We start from the raw sequence: 13,082 nt of genomic DNA on the forward strand, positions 1-13,082 counted from the left end.
AAGCTACACCTTAAGGTTTACTTCACTGAGAATGTCTCCCCCACCTGTATATTCTTGAACATGAGGGGTATCATCTAGCCTTAGCACATTCTCCAGCACCTTTTCTGCACCTTCTTGGAGTACTGAGCTGTGCCTGAGACACACTGTTAAGTTATATTTCTCTTTTGTTTTCAACTCAGAGACCCTTATTTCAAGTTGACAAAATGAAGACAGAAGAGCAATAAGGAAGCAATACTTAAAAAAAAAAAAAAAAGGAAGAAAACAAAAGGCAAACAACAACAACAAAAAAAAACCCCACAGGTCAACACCTTATAAAAATCTTTATGAGTCCAGGGATCTTTCAATTCAAACAAAATTACTTAGCATCCATGATTTGAGAGGCATTTAATAAACAGAAAAACACTTATATGATTACAATTTATATTCTTCAGTAATATATATCATTCTTAGATCTTCTGAGCATCCTGTTTCTTATATAGCGAATTTCTGTACTTAGTACCTCATGTGATAAACCTAGTGTTCATTTCTCAAAAGGGCTTGCTAAATATTACCAACACTTGCCACAAACCTGGACCTGAGGGGACAAATATTTTTGTACATTCTGATTATGAATGTTCAGCCCCTCCCTAGAGAGCCCGATGTCAAGTTCCCATGCTAGGTGACCCCTCCACCAAGGTTGCAAATTCTAATGCCTACTAGCTGATCAGTCCCCATTCTTAGTGGGCTTCATGATCTCAGATCCTCCAACTTTTTAAAGACAATTGAAATGTAGAGACCTAACTTTGAAATTTTGGAAACTTCAAATGTTGAAAAAAAGGAAGTCAAACTATGTGTGAAGCCCTGTCTGAGCCAAACAAAACAGGCTTTCTGCCCAGTTGCGTCCCTCTGGTTCAGAGGCAGAGGTTCAGCATCTGCCCACAGGGATTCTGAGGACTGCTGTTCAGTCTGCCCCCAGCAAATGCCTTCCTGATCAGATCCCGAGGATTGCAGTGAAGAAATCCCAGAAGAGGAGAGCTGCTGAGTGCTTCTGATATGCTTCAGTGTCACTGCAATTGTCTTCAGGCAAGCCATGTATGATCTTATCCAGTCAATTCCCTTCTTTTAACATTCTCTCATTACTTGGATATTTCCACAGGTTTCAGAGAATACCAGAGTTGACAATGTCTACAATAAAACACTTTTTTTTAATTCTCTCAGGAGCCAACCAGAGCCATGTCTTTCTCTTTGTGGTCATGAAAAGCCGTCCTTCAATAAAACCCACACCAGTTTTGGGGATATCTCTAACAGGGATCATGGAATCTTTCAGAAGATAGGGGCACTGAGATAATATACAAATTTGAAATGGGGTCAGTGCCTCGTTGCATCTTTAGCAAGATGAAGAGAGCCTCCTCTATTAAAAGTCCATCTCACATCTTTCATAATTAACTAAGGAAAAGGAAAGTGTGACTGAGTTTCCATTTGGGAGTAGATTTGCTCAGGATCCATGCAGCTTCAGATTTTCAATATCTGCTAATTTGTATGGGTTTAGAATATGTACCTTTAACAAAGTCTATAAGCAATGCCCTCAACTGGGAACCTCTCTGACTACAGAGATGTCTTACATTGATGTAGAGTAGGTATTCAGCCACACGTACTCAGATCACCCAAAGAAGAAAATATAGGGAAGTTCTATACTTTCTAGGAGGAATAGCTAAGAAGCAGATAGATGCCTCTGTGTGGAAAAGAGCCTTGTTGAAGCTTCAAAAGGAGATCAGGAAAGAGACCTTCTGGGACAGTGGAGTACACACTAAGTACCCACCTCACAAGATCTCCAGGACAGCTGTTGGAATGCAAGAAGCCTACTATTATGTATATGCACAGTGCAGCTTTAAAAGTTACAGGTTCAGCAGCCTGATGGTGCTTGACAGTCATGTGGGAGCTCTGTTCCTTTTTATTTGGTTTCTTTAAAAGATGAATGGAATGAGGGCTTTCCGAGATTTGGGGTAGTCCTCAAACATCTTGAGGTAGAACCTAAAAGACAAGAAAGGATAATTATAATAAGCAGTGGTCAACAGTGGAGGTTCGCTGGGTCTGAAATCCTTATGACTAATCAACCTACAGTTATTCAGGGCCTGACTCTTCCACACGGCCATTTGTCCATCTTCTTTCTCCCTCCTGCACCCTCTTCTATAAATGTTGAAGCTTCTTGTGTTGGGAAATAAAAAGTAACAGCCAGAGGACAGTGGTGATGGTTGCACAACATTATGGATGTACTTTAAGACGACTGAATGGTACATTTAAAATGGCTAAAATGGTAAATTTTATGTTATGTGTATTTTGCCACAATAAAAAAAAAAGTATAAGCCAGAAAGAATTGCTCAATGGATTCAACCGGGAAATAAGGAACCAAAGACCCCAAAGACAATGGGCAAGGTTACTCCTTGAGACCTGGTAATGTTCCCAGGCGAATATCCCCTCATGAGGCCTGGGAATGCCAAGAAAATGTTATCTTGTGTTATGGGTTGAATTGTGTCCCCCAGAATAGATGCTTGAAGCTTTAACCCCCTACCTGGAAATAGGGCCATTGCAGATATAATTTATTAAGGTAAGATGAGATCATACTGGAGTAGGGAAGGCCCTTAATCCAGTATGACTGAAGGGGAGAAGAGACACCACGACAGAGACAGGCAGGGAAGGAGGCCATGTGGGGACAGAGGCAGAGGTTAGGAATGGAGCTGTGTAAACCATGGGACACCTCGGACGGCAGGTGCAACCAGAAGCCGGAAAGAGGCAGGGAGGGATTCTCTCTTAGAGCCTTCAGAGAGAACATGACCCTACATCCACTTTGATTTCAGACTTCTGCCTCCAGAACCACAAGGAAATAAATTTCTATTGTTTTAAGACACTCAGTTTGCGGCCATCTGTTTCGGCAACCCTGAAAGATTAACAGAAGTTGTGATATGGCTTTCTCCTTCAGTGACCAGTCTGTCCTCCTAGCTAACTGAAGCTGGTAGTTCTCAGGTTATAGTCAAGATGATGCACTCTGTTAAAGTGCCTTAATTTGAACTGGGGGACACCCAGTAATAATATGCGATGAGAGGTGGCAGGTTTCCGGTGCTATGATTATGCCCTCTGGGCCTCCCTCTGGAGCAGTCTGACCTAACAGGACAGGGCCACACTTAGGAATTTGTTGTGGCACCAGCTGGAAACCTCTGGTGGAAATGCTGTCCTTCCCCTGACCAGCTCCACTGAGACCACTTCTCAGGGCTCCTCGAACTGCTGGCTGATGCCCTCTCTGCCCTCTCCCTCTCCACCTCTGGTAGTCAGCAGACTCTGCCTCAAGAGAGCAAGGGTGCTCTGCAGCCTGTCTCCACCAAGTCTAGGAGGTGGCTGGCACAGGTCATGAGGACAGCTACTGTTTTATTCATTTCTGACAGGTCTGAGTAAATTCCACTCCAAGGAAAAGAACCCATTCTTGGTTTAACCTTCTAAACTATGAAATTAATCATTAGCCCAACTAAAACACCTATGCAGGAGCTTAAGGGTCCCCCAGATCCTGGTTCCAAGGCTATTCTCCCCTTGGCTATCGCTCGCTCTCTCTCTCTCTGTCTCCAGCCACAAATGTCGTTTTATTTTTTTTAATTAAAAAAAATTTTTTTATGTTTATTTATTTTTGACAGAGAGAGAGAGACAGAGCATGAGCGGGGGAGGGGCAGAGAGAGCAGGAGACACAGAATCGGAAACAGGCTCCAGGTTCTGAGCTGTCAGCACAGAGCCCGACATGGGGCACGAACTCACAGACCGCGAGATCATGACCTGAGCCGAAGTCGGATGCTCAACCGACTGACCCACCCAGGCACCCCTATTTTTTTTAATTTTTAAATTTTATTTAAATCCAAGTTAGTTAACATATAGTATAATAATGATTTCAGCAGAATTTAGTGATTCATCACTTACATATGACACCCAGTGCTCATTCCAACAAATGCCCTTCTTAACAAATGCCATTTTAGAGAAAGGATCTGAAATTCAAGTTCAAAGCCTGGTAACAACTTAGCATGTACCTTCCTTCCCCCTGCAGTGAGACATTTAGTCAATGCTTTGGTCCCCACCCCATCCGAGGTGCAGAGTTTGGGAGGGAGGTGGAAGTTAGTAAAGCTTTAGGCTAGCCCTACAGAGAAAAGTTTCCAAACCCATACAATTCCCCAGGTGAGGGGACAGTCCTGAAATCATACCACATAAGCACTCACTTACCCTGCCTTCCCAGGAAGCCAGCAATGACCTTGGCTATGATTTATGGATGAAGGAGGTAGAGGGAAAGGGAAGTACCCATACCCAAGTAAGCCCAAATATTGCACAGATTCCAAGAAAATAATCCTGGAGTTTCCAAGGCTCTTTGATTACCTGGACTGTTAGCACCAAGCCTAGAATTAAAGAAAGTAGCCCCACAAGACCTGGGGCCAGGCTGTCCCTTGGTGGGACTGTATCCTGGCTGTCCCTCAGAATTACCTGTGAGGCTGCGGAAAGTTCCGCCCACAGAACACACTTAGAAATGTGGCAGAAGTGAAATGAACTGAAGCAGAGAAATGGAAGTGAGTTGAACTGAAGCACTCCTTGTGCCTCTTGACCCTTCCCTATAGCCCACTGCCACCCAGTATCCACCCACCGGCAGGTGAGCCTGCTAGGAGGGCACAGAGCCGCCTAACATATGAGGACACAAGGTGCTTCTCCCTGGGAAGCCTTCTTCATCAAGGCATTAGGTGGCTCCCCAAGTCACTCCCCAATGGGTTTAGTTTTCCTCATAGAAAAAAAAATTTTTTTTTTACAATACTGTCATCCGGCTAAATTCCAAGTTCAGTGAAAGCCCAGGAAGTCAGAATTTACCAGTCCAGAAAACTGTATCAATTTTACCTTATACAAACACATGTCTTAGTTTCTACATCTATCTGACTCTCAGGGCTGAAAGCCTGTTTAGAGAAGAAAGCTACTTGGATGCTGCCACCCTGAGTGCAAAGTTTACCTATGGTGGTGAAAAGCTCGTAGCCCAAGGAAACAAAGTGAGAAAAAGGCAAATGCAAGCGCTGGGAGTGACCACGTGGCCAGGGCATAGCCGATCCATTCAATTATCTCACCAAGGAAATTGGCTCCAGAAACGTAGGTAAACAAGCCACCTGCATGCAGAAGAAAGAAAGAATCATCGGAACTGGATCATTGCCACATTAAAACCACTCCTCCTATGTAGAAATACAAAAGGGAGCTACGATGGACGAGGGGCTGAGGACTTCCTTATGGTCACTGCAGTCTAGGGCAGTTTTCTTGGGGACAAGGGAAAACAAAGTGACGCAGCCTGTTGTTCTCGGAACATCCCAGAATCACGAGGAGTGGCAGCAACTTCTTGACAGGCTCCAGCCAGTCTCTAGCAACGGCTGGACCACTGGCTCCCAGACAGGACGCGGAAGAGGGGCAGGAGGTGTGGGGTTTGTTTCGTTCTATTAAGTAATGTTTCCAGGCCACCTCTCACCTTCTCCCTTCTCCCGCAGACACCCACATTGCCGCCAGCATATTTCACGCTGGCGCTCAGACAAAATGCAACAACACACAGTGTGACAATAATAAAAAACCTGAGTTGATGCCAGAAGTAGATTTGGGGACTGCGCCCCCAGCCCCCCCGCCGCCGCGAGGTCTGCTTCTGATTTTCAAGGTTTACTTTTCTATCCAACCATGTATGTCTGATATCAAAACTATAAATAGAAACCAACACATTTCCAATGATAGTAAATATATCCACTTTCTGCCCCACACTAAACGGGGAAATTCACCCAAAACTAGTTGTTTTCTTTCCACAATTATATAAAGAATATTTTGTTGTTTTCTTTTTTTTTTTTTAAGTTTATTTATTTTGAGAAAGAGGGAGAGAGAGCACACATGTCTGTGTGGGAGGGGCAGAGAGATAGGAAGAGAGAGAATCTCAAGCAGGCTCCCCACTGTCAGCCTGTAGCCTGATGCCGGGCTGGAACTCACCAACCCGGGGATCATGACCTGAGCCAAACTTAAGAGTCTGATGTTTAACCAGCTGAGCCACCCAGACGCCCCAAGAATATTTTGTTTTCAAATCATTCTCTAACATACCTTAAAGTTGGAAACTAACTTTGACAATGGAGCTTTTAAGAGCATTCTTTGCTCTTCCTTGTTTGGTTAGTGAGTGAATATTTAAAATCCCACAGCCCCTTAAATTTATCTTCCTTACAGATGACACTGCCTCAGCAGTTCCAGACCTGTGATTTTCCAGACCCTGGGAGGAACCACTGTCCTACTGCAAAGGGTCTATAAATTGCCTGTGAATGCAGCAAATGGTATTTATCAATGTATGGCATTATTTTTGTTTTATGTAGATACCATTAGGATGTCAGCAACATTAACATTTTTAAAAATGAATATTAATACCATATTGTAACTTAGGAAAATTTAGGTTCCATTTACATCAAAAAGGATGGGAGCCATCATTTTTAGGTTAAAGGAGGTTAAACCTATATAAGTACCACCTAAAATATCCAAGGATTACTTGGACTGGTTCACTCTCAGCTGCTTATGTTTGTCAACCTCACACCCTGATTTCTTGGGAACAGTTAGGGTTTCAAATATCCTGTGACTTTTTATATCTGAGAATGCATTTGTAGTTGCAAGACCTCCCATCCTAATTTGTGATTAATTATGGCTCTCCACACCTTTAAGAAAATACAAGTGGTAGGAAATATACCCCTGACTACTCACTAGACAAATCTAGGTCAACTGGAAAAGACAAGTCATACAGGATTCATCTTTATCTGCTGACTCAGGAAGGACCAACACTCTGTGTACACATGATGCTTAACTTTTTGCGTTAACCTGACTGGGCCATAAGGTGCCTAGATATTTGGTTAAACACTATTTCTGGGTATGTCCATGAGAGTGTTCCTGGAAGAGATTAATGTTTGAATCTATACACTGACTGAAGCAGATTTCCCTCCCTGATGTGGGTGGGCCTCACCCAATCCACTGAAGGCCTGAATAGAACAAAAAGGCCGAGTAAGGTAAAATTCACTCTCTCTGCCTGACTGTCTTTAAGCTGGGATGTTAGTCTTTTCCTGCACTCAGATTGGAATTTACACCACCAGCTTTCCTGGGTCTCCAACGTGCACGTAACAGATCATAGGACTTCTCAGCTTCCATAATCAATTCCATAATCAATTCCTCAGAATAAATTTCTCCATATATATATATCTGTATCCGTATCTGTATCCTAGTGGTTCTGTGTCTCTAGAGAAGCCTAACCCAGCACATGTAATCGTACCTATTGTAACTAGGTGGTAGCCTATTTCCACCTTGCCCCCAGCCTTGCACTACCCCACCTTTAGGGTGTTATGATCTCACACCTTCCTGAGGATGCCTCTGCCTTTCTTGAACTTCCAGGTTTAGATAAAAAACACAAATGTGTTGTGGGGTGGGAGGGGATGTCAGAGGCAAATGGAGATATAGTGTGTCATTTGTGCCCTCACTGCCCGCCCCCCTCCATTTGCCGTTCATAGCATAATCCCTGGGAAAGGCTCCCAAGGAAGAGTAGAAATCTGGAGGGCAGGAGAGACATTACCTTGTGGAATCCTATAGATGACTTCTCCAGGCTTCCTGAGCTGGCGCAGTATACAGTCACTATGAATGTTGATCCCCATTCCCAAAATAAATAAGAAGACACCTTAGCAAAGAAGACAGAAGGAAGAAGTTAAAAATGTATCCTGATTTTGGTGTTTTTCTCACAAGCTAAGTTTTTTTTTCTTCCTAAAAATGGAGACAAGGGCATTCAATTTCAAATTCTGAGGATGCTACAAAGAATGTCAAAGGGTGGCCAATTAGTCATGGTCCCAAATTTGGTGGAGAGGCCACATTGTTTCATAGAACTGTGTCATATGATAGAGGCAGGTGGCAGAGAAGAAAAAGGGAAGAAACACCATGGGCCAATACTTGAATGAATGAATGAATGAATGAATAGCAAGCTTTTGACTCATTCACAAATAATTAAATTGTGATTGGCAAACTCAACAAGTAATTCCAAATCCCCTTCCTTTGCCTTCCCACACTATAGAGGCTGGAAGTCTGAAAAGTGGTCATGTGACCTATTTCTGCCACAAGGATGTAAAGGGAAGTGAATGTTCTGGGTGTTTCCTTGGAAATGTTTTGCTTTTCTGATAAAAGGGCAGATGGAACAGCACCTCTTCTGTCACCCTCCTCATTCATTGCCAGATGTGATGCCTCGAGTTATAGCAACTGTCTTGCAGTCATGGAGTGAATATCATGAGGACCACATACAAACATGTTAAGAACAGTGGGAAAGAAAGTATAGAAAGTTCCTGGGATCTTAATGACATCTGTAAGCAATTGAAGGGATGCAGAAGTCACCTGCCTTTGAACATTCTTGCTATGTAAGAAATATAAATTCTTAATTATTTAAGTCATTATGAACTGGTTTTCTGTGACTCAATGCTCAGAGCATTCCTCATTGATACATCCATTCGCATGAAAGTAACATGAGCTGGACTGGGGAGACTGGCACCTAGTAAACTGGTTTCCACCACTGTCAGTCACACACACACACACACACACACACACACACACACACACACACTTGTTCCCCATTCATTGGTTCAGAAAGAGCCCTGGTCTGAGGTGAGGAGAGCCAGGATCAGGGATGCTAGGTCTTACACCCCAATGGGCACCATTACAACCCAGAAACACTCTATTTTTCCACATAGATGCCCAACCTCACCTCTCAACGATGTGTATTTGTACCGATCAAAACACATGAGGCAAAAAGCAAGAACACTTGAATTCAAAACAGTCAGATCTACTCTCACCTCATTTAGTGTGATATGAAATACGATATGATATGATTTTCAGTCTTGTCTAGTCGAAAGATCATTGGCCATGGCATGGCATCAAATGGTGACTACACTTATCTTGGTGATCTCTGAATAATGTATAGAATTGCTGAATCACCATGTTGTGCATCTGAAACTAATATAACATTGTATGTCAACTATACTCCGATAATAATTTTTTTTTTAGTTATTGGCCTGGAAGAAAAGGAAACTGGGGAGAGACACCAATGGCAAGACATTGAGAGAAGGAGGGGAGATAGCATGCACAGCAGTGGACAAAGCAGGAACCTTGGACTCAGAGTCTGTGCTGTGTGTCCTTGGGCAAGTCACTGACCTTCTCTCAGCCTCCATTTTGTCATCTGTAAAATGGAGATTCTAACAGTACCTATTTCACAAGGATGGTACAAGACTCACTTATGTGTTCATTCATTCACCTATTCATTCACTTATTCATTCAACTACTATTTACTGTTACTATGTACCAAGCACTGTCCTAAACATCAGGGATACAGTAGTGAGAAAACAGTTGAGGTGTCTGTTCTCATGGAGCTTACATTTTAGTGGAAGAAAACAAATGAATTCAAATAATTAAAATTGTTTTAATTATATAATGTCACACCAAAGCAGAAGATCATAGGATCATGAGATAGAGAATGAGCTGGGGAGGGGAAGTGGTGTCTCTACTTTAGATGAGGTGGAAAGGGAAAGCTTTTCTGAAGATTTGGCATTTGTCCTGTGATTTGAATAATGAGAATGCATAGATCTGAGGGACAGCAATCTAGTATAGGGATTAGGTGCAAAGGCCCTGAGGCTAGAATAGGTTTACCGTGACTAAGAAGTAGAAACTTTGTAGTTGAAACTTTAAGATAGAGGGAAAAGTGAGAAAATGTGGACTGGATGATAATTAAAAAAAACACAGTAAGCATTATATACCTTGGTGAGGAGTTTGGATTTTTAAGTGCAAGAGAAAGCCAGTGTCAGGTTTTAAGCAGGGAAAAATAGGAACTTATTTCTGTTTATTAATATTACAAAAGAAATAAGTATGTGGAATACTACATGTGAATTTGTAAAAATAAGAAAATCAAGACACCTTATTCCCACCACCCAGAAATTACCACCATTAAACACCTTAGTGCGTATCCTTCCAGATTTTCATCTTGTGTAGTATCTAGGCCAGATTTCAATTTCCCCAGGAAGAAGCAAAATGCTCCTTATAGCTGGGTTGAGCAAACCAAAGTCCAACATAGGACCATATCTTGTAGTTGGTCATTATCTCTTTTAAGACCATTTTGACCTCTACCTTTTTAAAACATTTTTTCAGGGCACTGACTTCTTGAAAAGACTGGACTCTTGTACCTCAGAATGCTCCCCTTTCTAGATAAGACTGGCTCATTTTCTCATGGTGCCATTTAGCTTACTTCTTCATTCGCCTTATTTCCTGTAAACTGGCATAAGTCATTTTCCTGTGTGGTTATGTTACCAGCTTGATATATAGTTAGGTACATTTATTTGTTTGTTCCCAATTTTAGGGAACTTTTTCCATTTTGATTTTTTTAAGTTTTCTTTAAATTTATTTTTTAAATTCAAGTTAGTTAACATACAGTGTGGTATTAACACCCAATGCTCATCCCAACAAGTGACCTCCTTGATGCGTATCATAGATTTTTTTTAAGTTTTATTTAAGTAATCTCTACACCCCACATGGGGCTCAAACTCACAACCCCGAGATCAAGAGTTACTTGCTCCCTGGACCAAACCAGTCAGGTGCCCCCACTTAGATTTTTTTTTTTTACCTAAGTTATGAAGTTTTGTGATTCAAAGGACACAACCATATCAAAAGAGAAGCTCTGCCCACCATCCCATTCTCTTTCCCTGAAAACCTATGTGTCACCTTTTTAGTTTTTATCAATCTGATACTCCCTTTTCCAGTTTTATACACACACACACACACACACACACACACACACACACTTCCCTCCCACCATTTTTACATGACAAGTAGCATACTATATATACTGTTCACACTTGATTTTTATATAACCACATATTCTGGAGACATCTTACAGGAGCACACAAAGACCTTCCTTGTTTTTGTTTTATTTTGTTTGTTTGTGTCTGTGGCTCCAGAACACTCCATTGTGTGCGTGTATCGGCATTCATATAACTAATCCTCCAGTCATTTGTGTTTTCTTTTTACTTCTTTTTTTTTTTTTTTTTTTAAGAGAGAGAGAGAGAGAGAGAGAGAGAGTGCACAGAGCAGAGGAAAAGGGCAGAGGGAGACAGAGACAGAGACGCTTAAAGTAGGCTCCATGCTCAGTGCAGAGCCTGATGCAAGGCTCAATCCCGTGACCCTGGGATCATGACCTGACCCTAAATCAAGAGTCAGACACTCAACCAACTGAGGCACCCAGGTGCTCCCGGTCATTTGTGGTTTCAAATGTTGACTCTGACTGCTGTGTGCAAAAGGGGCTACTGAAGGCCAGTACCAGTGGTAGGAAGCTTAGTTTGAAGTTCACTGTCGTGGTCCCAGCAAGAGGTCATCGCTGCTCAGATTAGGACAAAGTTGGAGCAGTGAGGGAGAAGTGAGGCCAGTTGGCACAGTTATGGAACTAAATGCAGCTGTACTAGGCTGATGGATAGAACTGGATGTGTGATGTAAAGAGAAAAATTAAGGATAATCCCTGTATTTTGGTTTGAGTCAAAGTAATGCACAATTGAACCTTCCCAACTTGAGTTCCTCTTGCAGATAATGAAAAAAATTCAACAATTAGTGTCTTCTACTATTTTAGATAAATGGTCAGGAAAAGTCTCTTTGAGGAGGCACAACTTGATAGAGACCTAAGTAAAGTGAGGGACCAATCTCCATGAATATATGTGGACAGAACATTCTAGACAGAGGGAATGGTCTGTTTGAAAGTTTTGGGGCCAGACCAGCTTGGCCATTTCAGGCCCAGCAGGAAGTTCCCTGAGGCTACAGCACAGTAAATGGATGGAGGCAGGAAATAGGGTTGGGAAATCGTGCAGGACCAACAATATTTGGGTGTCAGAAGCAGAGGCAGTGGTAAGGAATTTGTATTTCATCCTGAGAGTAATAGAATTCTGGAGGATTCTTGGGGCGGGGGCGGGAATGATGTTCTTCAAAGTGCTCTCCTAGTGCTTTATAGAGGAAAGACTGGTAGCAGGGAGAGAAGGGAAGGGAGTCACTAAGGGTTATTGCAGTAGGGTGGGGAGAGGTGATGGTGATTCAGGATATTCACTGGGGTGTGGGTGGGAGATGGTCAGGTGTACTCACCCAGGCTAAACCGTATGTCTGTGTACCAATCAGCAGGGTATTCAGCACAGTAAATCAGATAGTAGCCTTGGAGAAGTCCATTTCCCATGCAGAAAACAAAGCCTTTGACGAGGAGCACAACTGGAAAAGGCCTCCCTCTAGTACGCAATGAGTAAACAAATGTCCTGGGGTATATGGGAAAGAAAGGACAGGATACACTGTTTAAAAAAAAAATCAAATAAGATGAAACAATAAACAATTATATCAAGCCCATTTTTTAATTAATTAATTATTTTGAGAGAGAGAGAGAGAGAGAGGGAAGGTAAGAGAGTGTGGAGCCCAGAGCGGGGCTCAAGTACACCTGGAGCAGGACTCAAATGCACAAACTATGAGGTCATGACCCGAGCCAAAGTCAGATGCTAAAATGATTGAGACACCCAGGTGCCCCACATCAAACCCATTTTATAAAATCATTTTCCGGTGAACTTATGCAAAGAAGAATATTATTATTCAATTCTACAGCAATCATTTATGCTATTATTTATCTCGCTTCATTAAAATCCATAGTAGTCACCATTTATTACCTTATTTTATTCTCAGACCAGCCTTGAAAGTTACATTTCCTCTCCATCCAGTAGTTAATAAATTCAATCCTATGAGCCCAGAATTGGAGATCAGCTTTATATCAATCTACAAGTAAAATCCATACTATCCTGAAGAAAGGGAAAGCCTGGCCTGCCCCATGCAGCAGTGCAATGACATTTTTATAGCAGCCACTCAACGATGCATTTTTCTATGTCTCTCTGATAGACTTAATTACTGATATTGTAGCATTTCTAGAAAGTGGACTGAAGAATCTCGTGAGAAAAGAGAGAGATTCCTCTAAATGTTATGGAATCTAGAGTAATCTAGGAAGATCGAAC

General features: G+C 42.1%; 1 protein-coding gene across 1 annotated transcript in view; it reads right to left on the reverse strand.

Annotated features, from left to right (window-relative positions):
• Nucleotides 1-367: 367 nt before the first annotated feature.
• The window catches only part of SRD5A2 (steroid 5 alpha-reductase 2), a 41,094-nt gene continuing 28,379 nt past the window's right edge, over nucleotides 368-13,082 (reverse strand). Inside the window, exons 2-5 of the mRNA XM_060652144.3 lie at nucleotides 12,181-12,344; nucleotides 7,607-7,708; nucleotides 5,000-5,150; nucleotides 368-2,010 (exon numbers count right to left, since the gene is read on the reverse strand). Coding sequence (XP_060508127.2) covers nucleotides 1,944-2,010; nucleotides 5,000-5,150; nucleotides 7,607-7,708; nucleotides 12,181-12,344 — 484 coding nt within the window. The 3' untranslated portion in view covers nucleotides 368-1,943. The remainder of the gene's footprint in view (nucleotides 2,011-4,999; nucleotides 5,151-7,606; nucleotides 7,709-12,180; nucleotides 12,345-13,082) is intronic.

The sequence above is a fragment of the Panthera onca genome, chromosome A3 (assembly GCF_046562875.1).
Source record: "Panthera onca isolate mPanOnc1 chromosome A3, mPanOnc1 haplotype 2, whole genome shotgun sequence".
NCBI lineage: Eukaryota > Metazoa > Chordata > Mammalia > Carnivora > Felidae > Panthera > Panthera onca.